Raw genomic sequence first — 18,835 nt, 5'->3', positions numbered from 1 at the left:
ACAAGACTTCTATCAGTCTTACAAATTAGAGTTATCCATCTCAAGTAAGTCAGATAGTGCCAGTCTTTTGCTTGAAACTCTCCAATGGCACCCCACGTCACTCAGCGAAGCCATAGTCCTTACGATGGTCTTCAAGGAGTTCACAATCAGGACAGTTCTTCCATACGATCACTTCCATGCCCTTATTTCCCACTACTGTAACCCTCTCTCATTCCTCTACAGCCACACTGCTGTCTTCATTGGGCTGCAACATGCCAGGCATATTCCCACCTCAGGGCCTTTATAATGGCTGATTCTTCTACCGAGAAATGTCTTTCCTAAGATATCTACATGGCTCACACTCCCTCATGACTCTGCTCTACTGTCACCTTTTTGGTGAGGCCTTCTCTCCCACCTGATTTAAAAGTATAACCTTTACTCACACTGACACTTCCTATCACTCTCCCCTACGTTCTTTTTTTTTTTTTTTTAACTCATTTGTTTTGTTTTTAAATTTTTATTTCATTTTACTTTTTAAATTTCTCTACCCTTCCGCGCCCCAGTTGTCTGCTCTTTGTGTCCATTCGCTGTGTGTTCTTCTGTGTCCGCTTTTATTCTTGTCAGTGGCACCCAGAATCTGTGTCTCGTTTTGTTCTGTCATCTTGCTGCGTCAGCTCTCCATTTTTGTGGCACCAGTCCTGTGCAGGCTGTGCTTTTTTCACGCTGGGAGGCTCTCCTTACTGGGCGCACTCCTTGCGCGTGGGGCTTCCCTACATGGGGGTGGACACCCCTGTGTGGCATGGCACTCCTTGTGCACATCAGCACTGCATGTGGGCCAGCTCATCACACGGGTCAGGAGGCCCTGGGTTTGAACCCTAGACCTCCCATGTGGTAGACGGACGCCCTATCTGTTGCGCCAAATCTCCTTCCCCCTACTTTCTTCTTGCTACTACTGTTATTTGCTTCTACTTTTCTTATTTACTTATTTTCTTATTTACTTGTTTACTGTTTGCTTCCCTACCTAGAGAGGAATTTTTGTCTATTTTGTTCATTGCTTATTTTCTTATTTACTTATTTACTTTTCTTATTTACTTGTTTACTGTTTCTTATTTACTTGTTTACTGTTTGCTTATTTACTTGTTTTCACATATTTTCTTATTTACTTGTTTACTGTTTGCTTCCCTACCTAGAGAGGAATTTTTGTCTATTTTGTTCATTGCTGGATCCCAAAACCTATAATACTGCCTGGATCGCAGTAAACTTTCAATCAGTATTTGAACAAATGAAAAAAAAAAAAAAATCAAATGGTTCATAACTACAAATGTGAATAATGAGAGCATGGATTCTGTTATATCATTTTCTGTAATCTTATTATATTTGAAATATTTTATAACAATTTAAAAAGAAATTTAGAAAATATAAACATTTATTAATCACATATGTGTGATCACATATGTGTGATCTTATTTTTCCAGGATATCCTTTGTTAAATTGTTTGAAATTGAAAATCCCTGATACCATAGTTTTAAATCATTTTGCCTCTTAGGAAATAGATGAAAATAAATTGTGACTGCTAAATATAGTTTTCAAGTAAAGGTAAAAATACATATTTCATAATATTTGAACAAAGGTCATATATAATTGGGCCTGCCTGTAAGAAAGAAAGAATACTATGAATAAACCTTACGAGAATCAATCGTTTCTGTCATAAGAAAAGTTGTAAAGGGATCTGTGGAGCAGGTATTTCAGGGCAAAGCCATCTCTATTTGTCTACTGTCCAAAGGTAGGGAATCAAAGGTCTGCAATTTGAACAAGATGCTTCCATTGTAATTTTTACACCAAAGTTGTTCACAGCCATCTATGCTGAAGTGCTCCTCTGAGCAAATGTGTGCAAAAATCCATAATGCATACAGCTCTAGCTCATGAAATGCTTATTCTCTATCCCATTAAACTTTTATCATTGCTTGCATTCTGTTATTACTAACTTCAAATTTCATATAATACTCACTTCATCAGCCACAAACTCCTTACTCAGACCAAAATCTGTCAGCACCACATGGCCATTAGAATCAAGGAGAATATTCTCAAGCTTAATGTCACGGTATATAATCCCCAACTGTAAAAGCAAACAAATATGCATTTTAAAACAATAATTTCCAAAGATGAATTAGGACAGTTTTATCTACCTCAAAACAAAACAAGAAAAAAAAAAAAATAGCATTTCCCTGCTGAGGATCCAAATACGGCTCTTAAGTCACTGGCCAGGGCAAACATAAATTCCTGTCTCGGCACATCTGCCCATTTCCCTTGACTTCTCCAGCCACACCCTCACTCCTGATGCAATGAAGATCCACTCTAACTGGACCAGCTTCTTTAGGGCCTCCCAGCTGACTACTGCTTCTTCCTGTCGCTGTTCCTCTTAATATAGTTCACCCTTACTCTGGATGATCTTCAGATGCTTCTTAGCCAATTCATGCCCATCATTTCCTGATGGCTTTAGGAAGGCTTTCCTGAGTAACCAGGTCTCACACTGGTTATTGCCTTGTTTTACCATCAAATAGCACCTAAATGTATATTTACTATAACTACCTATAAATGGCTGATATTGTCTAGGTATTTGCTGCTTGTCTTGATATAAGCAGACCCTAATGCTGTTTTTCACCTCTTATACATTTATTTATCTAGTATCTAGTCCAGTGCCACATATTAAGTAGGTAATTAATAAAGGCTTTTTGAATAAAGACACCTAGGCATAAAGGTAGAAGATCACAGGTTTATTAGATAATGTGTATATATCCTATTTTGTTTTGTATTTAAGTTTTATGTATTTAAGTTTTACTTCAGCTCTTCATCTATATAAGATAAATAAATCTAACAAATCATATAAAAGGTGCTTTTATATCTATGTGAATTTCATGTTTTTAATTATGTCAGTCTGAACTAAATGTTTTTAAACTTAGAAGCACTAATCTCCTCAACAACAAGTATATGAAAATACGGGTTCTTGATAATATCTTTAAATTTAAATCAAAATTCACAAAGAAAAACTACACAGTTTTCCTCCAAGAAATTCCAGTATTTTCCTAGAAAGACAGGAAGGAAAATGTCTAAACAATTGAGCAAACAATTGACAGGGAACATTACATCCATTTAGAAGCCAGTAGTACTTTTTGTTTTTAAATAACCTCTTTGGAAAAGATTCTAAGAACAAATCCTTTACTGTCTGCTTTACTTCATCACATCCAACTAAATTCCAATTTTTGTCTCTTCCTGTGAAACCTACTAGTGTTAGAAGGAAGCTATATCAAGATTAGTGTTTCTGGCATTGGGTTTTACTTATCTCTATTTATCATTTTAGCAATATAAGACAAAGAGAAAGTTGCCTGAGATCTGATTTGCTTATTAGTTTCATTCCATTATCAATTATATCTATATCCAGTATTTACTATGATTTTACTTCTTTTTTTAAAAATTTTTAATTCATTTTAAAAAAATATTACATTCAAAAAATATGAGGTCCCATTCAACCCCACCGCCCCCACCCTACCACTCCCCCCACAGCAACACTATCTCCCATCATCATGACACATCCATTGCATTTGGTGATTTTACTTCTATATTTTTAATTACCCTGTTTTAATAGTAATGAAGGCTCACGGATTTTTCTTTAATAAACAGAGTTAACAATTAAACCTTTCACACGTATTAAAAATTGAATTTGCTAGCTTATTCCTCATGGCTATCTATTTTGGTTTTTTATTCTGGTATTTATGGTGATTTCACCATTGTTTTTATATTATGAAAAATTATATCTAATAGCTCAAGGCATAAAACGCAAAGGTCTTTTTTGCCTCTTCGTTGTTCCTATTTATTTCCCGCATGAAGATATCTTAACAACTTTATATCCCACAAAAATAATCACAGGCATTAAGCTTGTCACCACCAACAATCTATCACAATGCCTGCAGTTCAGAACTGCAGCAGTTCAGCTCCCTACTTGATTACTCTTATTTTCTTTTTCTCTCCATTGCACTGGAGCAATCCTCCCCACCCCGACCCTGCTGCCTTTTTTCTTTCTCTCTTTGTTCTTATATTTTTTCATTCATTTTTCTTAGTGTTCCTGTTCCCTTCTCACAGCCTCTCCTATCCATTGACTCCATCTTCCTTCCCCTTTAAAAATGTCATCCTCTTTCTTTTTTATACCCCATTATCTTGCACTTTAATCTCTTTTTATCTGTGATCTAGTAGAGGATCTGGAGATAACATGACAGAGAAGAAGAGTGGTTTCAATATGTACCTGTACTATTCTAATTTAGTGACTCAAGTTAGGCTGTTCTCCTTACTGTCTCCCACACCTTCAGTAAAAATTACTTTAGACTTTCTATTTCGGAGAATAAATATACAAGCCCAGTCAATATAATGACCGTTCGTTTCCACAATAATGCTTGTTTTTTAAATAAAAACAAATTTTTAACTCAAAATTTCTAAGATGAAGATTCATGATATCTGCAATAATATAAAAGTTAAGCTGACTTTTTAATAGAGTACAAAACAGCATTATGGATCTGTATTCCATGGATATATAAAATTTTAAGTAACTAAGTTTGTGCTCCATGGAGGCAATTGAGCAGAAGAGGCAGGGTGGGGCGAGAGAGGGCACCAGGGACAAACAAATGGAAAAGAAAGTCAGAGAGGGAAAGTAGAACAAATTGGGTAGTGTAATAGGTGCCTCTTTAAAATAATTCATATTCTCCAACCTAGTCAGAAAATAAACCCTGAAGTTTTACAGGTAGAATCTATCTGGAGTAAATCACAATTAAGGAAACACATATTAGGACTTGCAGTTTCATTTTAAAGGTCATTTTAAGAATGAAAAGTCTTTCTTCTAATGATACTTTGTAATAACTAACCATGGGGGATTTTTCATGAACTATTACAAAACCAAAAAATTGCTCAGATTCTAGCATTTTAATCTGTAGCACAGGTACTACAATAGGAAAGGAGATTTAAATAAAGGCAACTATAAAATTCAGAAAATTAATATTCTATAAGGGTGCTTTCACAATCTCTACCAAGACAACATGTAAAAACATTAGACTTTTTAGCTCCATTATTACTTCAGTTAACAGATTTTTAAAAGAAAAGAAACACTTACCTTGTGGAGGTGTTCAAGGGCAAGGACAATCTCTCCAACATAGATCTGCACCTCGAGCTCTGTGAAACGCTCTCTTTGAGAAAGATGAGTAAAAAGTTCTCCACCATTTATATAATCTAAAAACGAAATATATTTTTGCTTTCTTTGACTTGTATTCATAAACTAAAGGGAGTATTTTCTTTTAATCACTTTGGATTAACAATAGGCACTGATTTTATTGTATTATTTTTCGTCCAATTCTTAGTATATAATATAAAGTTTTCCACAGAAAGTATTACTAGATTTGTATACGTTTCATAACATAATGGTTATCCTAAACTGCAATCAAATGATTCTGCATAAAAGGTATTGCCATTAAAACTATTACATGAAACCCACAGATATTTAGACACATTCTCTCCAAGACAGCATATCAGAAGTCTCTGCCATTACCAACCACACAATAGATACTTATGGTACAGTCCTAAAACATGAGCCAATACCATAATCAAAACCAAAACAAACAAAATACAAACAAAAATCCAGCCTTTCCTTTCTGATAGCTGCCAATTCACTATTTTTTAAGACCTTTAGGCAGATTTCCAGAATTGTCTATGCACAGTTTCAAAACTATATATTTAACAGCAAGTAGCCTTTTTCTGTTCCAAAGAGGCCCAAAGTAACAGCAGCATAATGGGGAAGATTCAAGCATCTGAAACCAGAAGATTCCCATTTCCCTTTTAATTTGCCCATTTATCCCAAGGGGAATAATGAAAGAGGAGAAAAAGACTACAGGAAGAAATAAATAAGGGATTTGGATAATAAAATTGTAAAACAACAACAACAACAAAAGAACAATAACAAAAAACAAACCTACAATTATATTGAGAATTGGTTTTAATAATATTTATTGATAAACTGGTAACTGAATGCTCATTAATGTAAGCAACAACTATAAAGATTAACATTAGCAATTATTCAAAATCAAACAGGATAAAAAACTTTTCCAAATAAATACTGCAAAAATGTTTTCAACTCAAGTTTCATCAGAAACTATCATTGTAATATTAACATTAAGCGTTTCGTGAGAAACACTTTATATCTAGAAAACAGTCACAAATGTACTTTAAAGATTTTCTTCCTAAAAATTTGAAAAGCATGTTTCCCAAGTATATTCACTTGTCAAGTTTTGTACACTGTGATAAAAGAACAAAGCAAAATCTTCATGAACTCACAAATTTTATTTTTTTCTTGCCTACTTAAATTTCAAAAAGCAGAGGCAACAGAACGAAAGACCTCAAATAGCTGGTTGTTTTGCAATGTATTTTACAAAGCACATGCCAGCAAAAGCATTTCCCTCTAAAGCTTCTGTATGTTGCCAGGAGGTTTTAATTATATCTGAACCCAAAGCTAATAATTAAAAAGGTGTAAAGGAACACAACATTCCTGCAAACTAACAATGATTTTCCCCCCCTATTTTTAAGTAGTTATTTACTTAAGCCCAATACTGGTGTCTATGCATAAATGGTTTCCATAGTGAGTTATCATACAGAAACAGGTATCCATAGATAAACTGGCAAACTCCTACACATCCTTGAATGTCCAACTCAATTATTTTATCTTCTGTGACCACTCCAGCGGAGCTGATCACTTCCTCTTATGTTACCTCATGCTTATTAATGACTTCTACCACTGCAATGATCTTGTTGAATTGTAAATGATTATTTGCATTCTTGCTTTCTCTGCTAAAATCTAAGCTTTGTGAAGTCAGGGTCAATGTATTCATCTCTGCATACCCAACATAGTGCCACAGTAAAACCCTGAGTAGATGCTTACTGAAGTAACCAATTAATGAGTGAATCCCATGTGAATACAAATTCTTTATATTAGAAAAAAACATTTAATAGAGTCTCTGAAAAGTCACTCTGAAACTCAACACACAAGCTCGCTATAAAATAAATCCAATGTACTCCTGTCTCTGTGGCAACTTCATATACTCAAAAGAACCTGGGCTTTGTAACTGATGGGCCTGACTAGACATTGGCTCCACTGCTGTCCTCACTTAAGCAAATTAAGTCTCTCTGAACTTCAGTGATTTAGCTGTAAAACGGGAATACATACTTAAGAATTATCGTTGCTTGAAACATACAAAATGCTTTATTTTCCACGTACTGGATAGCCTGAGAAAAAGCAACTAACAACTCGAATGAGACAAACCTAAAGCACCATCCAGTAACCAACTTCCTACTTTTAAAATAGGTTGTTCGGACTGCCCAATGTGAAAATGACATAGATAAAACAAGTATGTTTTATGCAAATATGTCTATATGTATACTTGACAAGGAAAACAACCAACTCTATCTAGTGGTCCAGTTTGAATCTGTGGTAAAATAGATAAAGAGGCTGCCAAAGGGTTATATTTGCAAAAACTTTGATATTAATACCTGCAGTGTCATCATCAGGTAAGTGCTATAAACAAAGGCAGGGATATGAGAAACCAATGGGATTAACCTGTAAAACAAGCATTTTGTACTCTTAATCTTTATTTTATTATGGTTTTAATTTGCATCTTCCTGATTAATAATGATACTTAGCATCTTTCCATGTGCTTATTGGACATTTCTATATCCACTTTTGTGAAGTGCCTACATTTTTGCCCTTTTGGGTTTTTTTTGCTTTTTATTTGGCATATAATACACACACCACACAACTGATACATTTAAAGTGTACAATTCAATGATTTTTCATATATTTAGAGTTGTACAACAATCATCACAATCAATTTTAGAACATAGTCATCATCCCAAGAAGAAGTCCAAATTTATCTAATTTTTCTTAGTTGCACATGCTTTTGGGTGTCATATCTAAGAAATCATTGCCAAATCCAAGCTAAACTGTAAGGCAGCAAGTTTACCAGAGAGTATCAGGGGAAAAGACAACTAAGAGCACTCTTGGGGTCAGAACAAACCTCAGTTGCAGGCCTCAAAAACTATCCCCTACAAAGGCTGTGGGGGCGGGGTAGTTATTGGTTCATGCTTTGGAGCAATTTATGTCCCCAAGGCATTGTTGAAAACAATAGAGCTCAGCCAGCAATTAGTAGGGTCCCACAGCTAGGTGTGATGCTAACAGGGGCGACAGCCTAACACAGAGATCAAGGAAAGAGTCAAAAAAACACAAACAAACCCTGCTACAAACACTGTGCTGAGGGCTGGGCTATGCTGTCTGAGGAGCCACATCAGGGGCCTCACACTGCAGGGAAGAGAGACTTTACAGAAATAGTCCAGCCAAGTTATTAAACAAAGAAAGAATCAAACACCAAGAAAAGCAAGCCTTGTGGGGTTCTAAACTATCACTGCAACTCACTTGCCTTTAACAATCTGTTAAAATTTCAGTTGTTTTCTTCTCCTCCCCGTATTTTAAAAAACATTTTGTTCTGCTATTTTTAATATTTATTCTTTTAGAGAAGTTGTGAGCTTACAAAACAATCATGCACGATGTGGAGAATTTCCATATATCACCCCTCCACCAACACCTTACAATGCTGTGGAACATTTGTTACAGATTATGAAAGAACATGATCAGACTATTACCACTAAGGTCCATGACATACACCTGGGATATTTTTTCCCTACACCCCCTATTATTAGCACTATGCACTAGTATTGTACATTTTTATGGCTGCCAGTTTTTCCTCCCTTGCTCTGCTGAACGTGAAACAGTTTATGTGATCCACCTCTCCTCCCAGTTCACTTAGTTGCCTTGTGACCTAAGCTCTCTGATGGGCTCAAAAATATGATCTTTTAGCGTCTGCACCTTTTTCTCATTGCAAGCGCAGGAAGCAGTGTTTTCCGGTGGCTTTCTAAATCCAAAACATAAGTGGAACTCCCATTTTTAAAAAGTATTTTATATTTACCCACATATTTACCATTTCCACTGCTCTTCATTCTTTTTTCCAACTGGCATTACTTCCCTGAAGCCTGAATCACTTTCTATAGCATTTCCTGTAGTACATATCTGTTGCCAATAAATTCTTCAGTTTTAGATTATTTGAAAATGTTTTCATTTCACCTTCATTTTTAAAATGTATTTTTGCTCACTGCAGAATTTTATCTTGAGATTTTTTCTTTCAAAACTTTAAAGATATCATCTAGATTTCATTGCTTTTTATTACAAGTCAAGCTGCATTTGTATCCCAGGTTTCCTTGTAATCTATTTTTCTCTGGCTGCTCTTAAGATTTTTCTTACCGTTTCACTATAATGTGGAGGTGTGGGTTTCTTTGTAGTGTTGGTCTTGGAGTTGACTGCGTTTCTAAGTTTTGTGAGTTAATTTTTTGAACCAAATTTTAAAAATTTCTGACTACCATTTCTTCAAAAAATTTTTTTGCCCCACTCTCTCTCCTTCTGAGAATCCAGTTAAACATATTTGAACAGTCTGATAATGTCCCACAGGCTCGTGTCTCAGCTGATATTTTCTGATTATTTTTCTCTCTTTGCCTTAGCTTGTATGATTTCTATTGACCTGTCTTTACTTTTTCCTCTGCAGTGTCCGATCTGCTAGTAAAATCACCCAATTAAAAAAAAAAATTTCAGATATTATGTTTTCCAATTCTAGGATTTCCATTTGGTTCTTTCTAAAGTTTCATACCTTAACTGCTAACTCTCCATGTTTACTTATTATACCCATCTTTTCCTGTAGATTCTTTAACATATTTATAAACTATTTTCAAATCTTTGCTAATTCCTCTCATGATTCTTTGCATGTCTAAAAATTTCTCATTGTTTACTGCACACTGTCAATGATATATTGTGGAAATTCTGAATTCTGTTACCTTCTTCCTGGATACAGAGTTCTGTTCTTGCAGAAAGTTAAATTTCTGGTAGATCACCTTGATCTCATGGAGGCTTTGTTCTAGGTTTTGTAAGGGTGGCTCTCTTGTGGTTTGTCTTTAATTTAGGTTACTTCTGTTGGTTCTAGGATGCAGTCCTTAGTCCTGAGATGTGGTTCTTACATGTAAGGTATGGACTTCCCATGGTGCACCTCGGAAGGAATTTAACTCCAAACTCTGTCTCCCCTGAGAGGGGGAGCTGCTGAAATCTTCATTCAGTTATTTTAGCCTGCCAGCTATTGCTTTTGTCTGAACTACTTAGATTCTCATCCCAGGCATTCACTGGGGAGAAGTTAGTCAAGGATTTATTGGAAGCTGTACATATATTTTTCTTTTTTTTTTCAGAAGGTACCAGGGTTTGAACCATGACCTTGTACATGTGAAGCAGGCACTCGATCACTGAGCTATACCTGCTCCCCTCCTCTGAACACAGATTTTTGAAGTACCTTACTTGTGGTACTTCTTCTTTCCATCATCTTCCTTTCCCACAATTTATAGCCACTCTGTTAGTACTGCACTCCAGCCTCTGACTCCTTAGTGCTGTAAGAATGCCATTTCTGGACTACCTTTGATTTCTTATTTTGCATATCTCTGGAGAGAAGTATTTTTCTCTGTAGAAAGGGAGATCATTGCAGTAGTTAAAACTACCAGTCTTCGGCGTCTTTGGTGTCAGAAAGATCAAGTCCACATATCCTGGTTATACCATTTACCAACTACATGATTTTGAGCAAGTTGCTTAATCTCTCTGAATATGAATCCGTACTTATAAAATATAAGAACAATATATTTTCCCAGGGTTTGTTCATTTAATTCAATAGATAGTTGAGCCCTTATTTAATACCAGTCACTCTTCTAGGCACTGTACATATTGGAAAAAAAGACAAAAATCTTCATTGTAATGAGGCTTACATTCTAGTGGAGAGAAATATGAGTAGATGAGATATTATTAGATGCTGGAAGGTGATGATTAGTATGGAAAAAACAGAGCAAGGAAAGGACGATAGCGAGTGCCAGCTCAGAGGTAGGGATTACATTTTAATAAGGGTGGCCCGTGTACTTACTGGGGTGACTTTGAACAAAGATTTTAAGACGATGAGGATATAAGTTAAGCAGGTATTGAGAGAAAGACAATTTCAGGCAGAAATAACCTAGTGTGAAGACCCTGAGGTAGGAGTGGACCTGGCATACTTGAGGATAAGGAAGGAGGCCAATGGGGCATAGGCAATGAGTGAAAAAAAGTAGGAATACCAAGACACAGAAGTAACTAAGTTAGGCAGGTGGGGGCAGGTTTTGTAGAACCTTGTACAACATATTGTGGCCTATGTGAACAATGGGCCTTGGAGCTGTGCAGCACAGAGGCCCTGGTCATTATAAGGATTTCATCTTTTACTGTGAAATAGGAAGCCACTGGAGGGTTCTGGGTAGAAGAGTGCGTGGTATGACTTTCATTTAATAAGATCATTAAAGCTGGCTGCTAGCAGGGGTGGATGTGGCAACTCACCTTCACTGAACATGGTGAGAGATGATGGTGGTCAGGATGTAGACTTTAGCAGTGAATAATAAGGATGGGTTAGATTCAGTTACCCTGAGCAACTGATGGGATGGTGTTAGCATTTCCTGAGATGGGGAAGGCTGCAAGAATAGGTTGGGACACAATGACCTAGGGGTCACTTATGGATATAAGGAATACTTAGCACTATGTCTGATAAACATGTTAGTAAACGGTAGTTATCATCATCATCTTGAATCACATAAGCCTCATAAGAGGGACTGGTAAGGGTCTCTTTAAAGAAAAGTAAGACTGATTTCCTGTGGCAAGTTTTAAAACCATCCTGAAGGTACTTCATGTAAATCCCGAGATTACGTGCAATTTTAAAAATATATGTAGGCATATATGGGTTCATTTTTTCTGAGAAGAGAGAGTCCAGCTTTTATCAGATGCTCCAAGGTATGTGGGCCAAAAAAAGTTTAAAGAAAAATACCCTAAAGACAGCATCATAAATTTGAATGGAAAAGTCCCTGTTTTGGTTTGCTAAAAGCTGTTGAAAGCAATATACCAGAAATGGGTTGGCTTTTATAATGGGAATTTATTAGGTTAAAAGCTTACAGTTCTTAGGCTGTGGAAATGTTTAGATCAAGGTATCATCAGAGATGCTGTCTTGCCGAAAGTCGGCTGCTGGTAATCCTGGACTCCTGCCACGTGGCAAGACATAACAGTGGTTCTCTGGTCTGGGTCTCTGCATTCTCCTCCCCTCTTTCTTTCTCCCGAGCTCAGCTGTGGGTGATCAGGCATATGAGTTGTCTCTCTCAGCCTCTCAGGACCTCTTCCCATGCCTTTGTGTTCCAATGATTCCAGCCTCTGGGATCTCTCTCTCAGCCTCTCGGCGTTTTTCTCTTTCTGCCACTTTTTTCTGTGTCTCTGTGTGTTTCTCCTGTTCCTAGAGGACTCCAGCAAGAGGATTAAGACCCACTGTGTGTCACGCCTCACTGAAGTACTCCACTGAATTCAGTCCAGTCAAAGAGCCCACAGCAATGGATTAGCTTTAAGAACATTATCTTTTCTGGGATCAATAAAAATCTTCAAACAATTACAGTCCCTATCATTTTATTTACAACAAACCAATCAGTGCTGATTGACAGAACATGGGATACACCACAGCTTTGCCCTGAGGGGACGGTAACATAAACTTTATCATAATTGGCAAGCATGTCTGTTACTGTGCTTCCCCTGAGCATTCAGATCACTTCTTCCTATCTTTTACCCTTGCTTATTTGGACTGAGAATTGAATTACTGCACTGGTGGGGTCAGAGCTTAAGAAGAGCAAAATGGAGCAGAGGGTATTCATTTACAACATCTCTGACTAGTAAGGATATGCTGAAACTGAGTATCTGGTGTCTTTACACCTCTTTGTTTATCAAGAGATATTAGTAACTCTAGTAGGGTAAGGTTGGGGCTTGCCCTTGATACTAAAAAACTTTCCTCAGGTAGTGAAATAACAAAAGTTGGAAAATACCATTGGGGATGTTATTAAATTTTAATTGAATTACAAAATTTTATTCTTTCAACAGAGAGCATCAAGATTGCAGGCAGATTTTGGGATAGAGTTGCTGGTGGCATATATACATATTGAGTGACAAGAAAACCCAGATCCTTACTGACATTTGAGCTTCAACTTTTCTCAGCTTTATAACTCAAGAAAAACCCTTACAGCTTTTAGACCTCTGGCCTCTGTCCAAATGGATATAAATTACATTCATTCATATTAAAGAATGATTAAAAGCTTATACTGGCTAAAGCATCTAAGTCATCTAAGTGTCTACTATTAGATTTAAGGTCTGCTCTGCCAGATGGGCTCTTGACCCATGTCACTTGATTTGCTTTAACTTTTCTGTAAAAATTATATATCTAGATTTATGGAAATTTCTTCTCAAGTTTCTGCTAATTCCTTTCACAACAAATTGCAAGCTGGAGTTGTGTGTGTGTGTGTGTGTGTGTGTGTGTTTTAAAGCCTGTGATAGGGAAGTGGACTTGGTCCAATGGATAGGGCGTCCACCTACCACATGGGAGGTCCAAGGTTCAAACCCCGGGCCTCCTTTACCCATGTGGAGCTGGCCCATGCACAGTGCTGATGCGTGCAAGGAGTGCCATGCCACACAGGGGTTCCTCACATAGGGGAACCCCACGTGCAAGGAGTGTGCCCCCTAAGGAGAGCCGCCCACTGTGAAAGAAAGTGCAGCCTGCCCAAGAATGGTGCCGCACACACAGAGAGCTGACACAACAAGATGACGCAACAAAAAGAAACACAGATTCCCAGTGCCACTGATAGAGACAGAAGTGGTCACGGAAGAGCACACAGCAAATGGACAGAGAGAGCAGACAATTGGGGGGGGGGGCGGGGAATAAATAAAAAAATAAAAAATAAAGCCTGTGATATATCGCTTCTTGGCCTTTTGGCTAAGATCAAATGTAAAAGGTGTGATGACTATTTTTATTCTCTTTATTATGGAAAAACTGTCAGAAACAACATGAGATTATTGCTATTCTTTCAGCTTTATGGCTTTGTGTGCATACAACAGAAATAGACTAAAAAGCAGTGCTGGCTCAAGATACATTCCTAGCTACTGATGTTTATTGAAAAGTAACATAATAACTCCTGATAGAGTAAGTGGGAGAGGGCTCCCGACAAAGTTAAGTGATAAAAACAAGGGTTTGGGGTTCTCTCTTTTAAAATCTGTATCTTAACATAGCTCACAGTTTCTGAGACTAGACAAAGAATAATAATAAAAAGTACTGTAGTTATTGGACCCTTTCTATGTGCCCATTCTATTTAGACATAACAAATTTGATCCTCATAAACAATCCCTTGTAAGTGAGGCACTATTATGCAATGGTGTAACCCCCCCAGAGAAAAGTGAAACTCAGAGAGGTTAAATACATTAGCTAGAGTCACACAACCAGTAAGTAGGAGAATAAGAATTATGAACATGGGCAATCTGACTCCAAAGACAGTGATTTTACATGCAATCTAAGAGTTGCTCTTTTCTACCTCCAAATATAGTTTTACTGTCAATTTGTAGGAGCAGGTTTTTCTAATCACTGTCAGAAAAACTGCCTTAAGATCAAACTCTTTCCTTTGAATATTTAAATGGTTTATAGTAATTCTATATATTTGGTTATATCATTCTGTTATCTTACTTGCTTTTCACAATTTGCTTTGAAATGTTCTCAAAATTAGACATTCTATGGTGTCATACTGAGATTTATTTTTAATGGCCACAAGTAAACAATGGGTTTAAAATCTTTTGAGAATTTGCCAAGTTAAAATTATCACTGACAGATTTTATGTCAGAGAACTTAAGTGCATCAATTTATGTCTTCCAGAAGTAAACCCAGGATAGTTTTCTTCTGGAAAAAGATACTTGGCTTTGCCAGGAGGAATGTTTGTAAACTTGCAAAAGGTTCCTTAATTTTTCTAAGAGGCTACAACCTTAACTTACTGGCCCAAAAAAAGGATCTGAAATTGGCAACATAGAAGAGATACATTCTAGGTTCTTGCCATGACTAGAACCTCAAATTGTTCACAGTCCAAATCTCATCAAATATGCAGCTGTGAGAAATAATACATATGGATAATTCATGTGACCTATATATACATTTTCTAAATATGCTATTTGGCTTGTATGAAGTCAGAACAGTACAAAGTTACAAAGTTGGATAACACTGTTTGGGAAAAGTATACTCTGATCTTGGTCCACAGACTTGAATTACAAGGAAGAGTACGAAACTTGCCATTGTTTTTAGCATAGGAAAGCTTGTGAAGACTGCCCACTACATCATATAGTGGCCCCTAAATGAAACTCTATTAAGGAAATTTTTCCTACCTCACAGAGCCTTATCTGTGGATGTTATTAAAAACAATAACAACAACAACAAAAACTTCTACAATTTCAATTTTATTAAAAATTTTGCGGGCAGCAGACTTGGCCCAGTGGTTAGGGCGTCCATCTACCACATGGGAGGTCTATGGTTCAAACCCTGGGCCTCCTTGACCCGTGTGGAGCTGGCCCATGCGCAGCGCTGATGCACGCAAGGAGTGCCATGCCACGCAGGGGTGTCCCCCACGTAGGGGAGCCCCACACGCAAGGAGTGCGCCCCGTAAGGAGAGCTGCCCAGTGCGAAAGAAAGTGCAGCCTGCCCAGGAATGGTGCCACACACACAGAGAGCTGACACAACCAAAAGAAACATAGATTCCTGTGCTGCTTACAACAACAGAAGTGGACAAAGAAGACACAGCAAATAGACACAGACAACCAGGGTGGGGGGGGGGGATGCGGAGAGAAATAAATAAATAAATCTTTAAAAAAATTTTTTTGCAAGAACAGTAAAAGGAACCTCCATACACCCAATGTACAAATTCACCAAGTGTTTACACATTTTGTTTCATTTGCTTTAGTATTCTGTTTTCACATATGTGCTTATTTTTTTTAACCAGTTGAGGATGTCAGAGACATTGTGCTCTTTTATCCCTAAATACTTCAGGGTGCATTACCTAAGAACAAAGACATTCTCTTACTTAACCACAGTATATCAGAAACTTTAACTTTGCTAAAAATACTATATCTAACCTATACACCCTATTCAAATATTTTGTCATTTGCCCCAGTAATGTTCTTTGTTAACTACTTTTTTTTCCAGTCCAGAATCCAATTCAAGATCACACAATGCATTAGATACCATGTCTCTTTAGTCTCTTCATTTTAATCTGAAATCCTCAGTTTTACTTTCTTGATATCTCTGAAGAAGATAGACCAGTGATTTTGAGCACTGTACCTCAACTTGGGTTTCTTCTGATGTTTCCTCATGGTTACGTTAAGGTTATGCCTTGTTGGTAGGAATATCAATGAAATGATGTCATCCTTCTTAGAACATCCTTATCAAGTAGTGTGTGATGTCTGTCCTAACCCAATACTGATGTAAGTCAACATCAGTATTATGTTAACTAAGGCAAGTCATATTCAAGTGGTGTTTTATCAGGTTTCTCCATTGTAAAGTTACTATGTTTCCTTTTATAATTAACTGGTAAATTGTAGGGAGATGAACTGAAACTATGTAAATATTCTGTTCTCCAAACTTGCACCCATCTGTTTTAGTAACTAATGATGATTTTCTAACTCCATCATTCCTTCTCTATGTTAGTTGGCATTCTCCCATAAGGAATAGCTTTCACTCTGCCCCCGTTTACTGCACTTCCTTACTTTCTGGCACAACAAAATGTTCCAGCCTCATCTTGTACTTTTCTAGGATTTATTTTAATACAACCACCACTGATGGGTTACTATCTCACCAGGATGGTACTAAGTGCTTTATATATACCATCCCATTTAAACCAAACAAATCCAGATATATAGGAAAGCATAGGGTCAGAGAAATAAAATGACTTTTCTGTGGTCCCATATTTAGGAGATTTTGAAACCCAGAGGTGAATACAACTAATCATAAGCAAGTACAGAATTGGGAAAGAAAAATGCATGCTTACAGACAAGTAAGTGGATTATAAAGATTGGCTGGAAAAGAGGTATCACAGAGTAGAACAGCAGGAGTTTGGGTGGGAAAAACAGACTGGGGTCCGATTGTTTCCAAAGCCTAACTATGATCTTTAGACTTTATCTTATTGAAGTAAATAAGGGTCATTGGAAAACTTTAAGCAGTGGAAAGACCCAATCATGACTATGTAGTGAGAAGACTAATTTGATAATAATGTAAAGGGTGCTTGAAGAAGATTGAGAAGTCAAAAAGGGACATTATAGCTGTTTCTAATTTTTTTTCCTATTAAGAATTGTGCTGGCTTCTCCTGATACACCAAAGAAATCAAGGGGAGCAAATGTGGCTCAAGCAGCTTAGCACCTGCTTCCCACATGGGAGATGGAAGGTTCAATTCCTGGTGCCTCCTAAAAACAAAGACAAACAACAAGCAAACAAACATTAAAAAAAAAATTCAATACACATAGACTGAGCTGTATGGAGAAATAAAGTCACATGGTCCCTTCACATAACAATGATGTGGCTTTGGGCACTTTTCTTGACTCCCTGAGTTCAGGATACCTCATCTGTAAAATAAACAAGATAATCCATGCCTTGAAGGGTTGCTTGCAAAGACTAAAAAAGATAATGTATAAAGAATGCCTGATACTAAGCAGATGTTATTAAAAACTAAATATAGACTATAGTATATGCTACCTTCATCTTAAACCTCTTTGTGATTCTGGACACAGGGGCCTAGGATTTTCTGTCCCACAGACCACATTAATGGTTTGTATTGACAGTCTCATAACTATAATAATTAGATAATAAAAAGCAACAAAAACACTGCCACAAGGAACATCTTTGTACATGTATTTTTGTCTACTTGGTCAGGTACAGATACTTCAAATTGGACTGCTAAGTCACAATATATTTACATTTAAAATTTTTATAATTGCTGCCAATTTTTGATAAGTATTTTCTTCAAAAAGGTTGTAGCCATGTATATCCCTCACCACAAGTGAAAGAATGCCTTAAAAAAAAAAACTTAAGTTCTCACCAACTCTTACTATTGACATCTTAAACTTCTGCCAAACTGATAGGCATATCCAAGATAGAAAAACTTTATGGTGCTGAAGAAAGGAAGGGGAAGAAAATTTGGGAGTGTGTAGATGCTGAATTTGATACACATTTTCTGTAGAAGTTGGACAAGTGGTCATCTCAGGGAAATAGTGATGGGCTGTGGGGTTTGAAAAGTAGTAAGAGGTTGGGAAAGCTCATATGAAGTTTACAAGAAAGGAATAAAATGTTTGCTAAGCTTCTTTGAAGCTCTGTTAAGACTGTCAGCATGAATTTTGTGCCAGACCCAGCTGACACATTTTGGTGACATAGGAGAAAAATTTAGCAACCTAGTATCTAGGGGGAAAAGTTCAGAAAGTAATCAAAGTGACCGCCATGTCAGGCAAGGAAGAAAGTTAAGAGGGCAAGCAATTTTAGTGTAACAGACAAGGCAGACTAGAAATGGTAGAATTCAAGCTAGTAAGGATGCACATGAAACCCAAAAAGAAATGGTTGAGGAAGAACAGGAAAGACTTGGGGTAGGCAGAACTCGAAGAACAAGCAAGTAAGTGTGAGAGAAAGAGAAATAAAGAATAGGGAGTATCACAGTGAAATTTTTTTAAAAAATCTACTTTTGAGATCTAAGAGGTGCAATTGGTCTGAGTGGCTATACTGATGAACGGCTTAAGTGAAGTTAAGGCCAAAGTGAAAGAAGTCAAGGGGTTTGATATGCTTGAAGGGTTTGAACTGATCAT

At 36.9% G+C, this 18,835-nt stretch overlaps 1 protein-coding gene across 3 annotated transcripts in view; it reads right to left on the bottom strand.

Annotated features, from left to right (window-relative positions):
* RPS6KA5 (ribosomal protein S6 kinase A5) overlaps positions 1-18,835 on the bottom strand; it is a 213,215-nt gene that overhangs the window by 73,834 nt on the left and 120,546 nt on the right. For all 3 annotated transcript variants that reach the window (XM_071213725.1, XM_058292425.2, XM_058292426.2), the window contains 2 exons: positions 5,135-5,250; positions 1,988-2,095 (listed from right to left, as the gene is read on the bottom strand). In XM_071213725.1, coding sequence (XP_071069826.1) covers positions 1,988-2,095; positions 5,135-5,250 — 224 coding nt within the window. The remainder of the gene's footprint in view (positions 1-1,987; positions 2,096-5,134; positions 5,251-18,835) is intronic.

Source organism: Dasypus novemcinctus, chromosome 3 (genome assembly GCF_030445035.2).
Source record: "Dasypus novemcinctus isolate mDasNov1 chromosome 3, mDasNov1.1.hap2, whole genome shotgun sequence".
Classification (NCBI taxonomy): Eukaryota; Metazoa; Chordata; class Mammalia; order Cingulata; family Dasypodidae; genus Dasypus; species Dasypus novemcinctus.
Note: the sequence above shows the minus strand (reverse complement) of the source record. Positions and strands in the feature narration are given on the sequence as shown.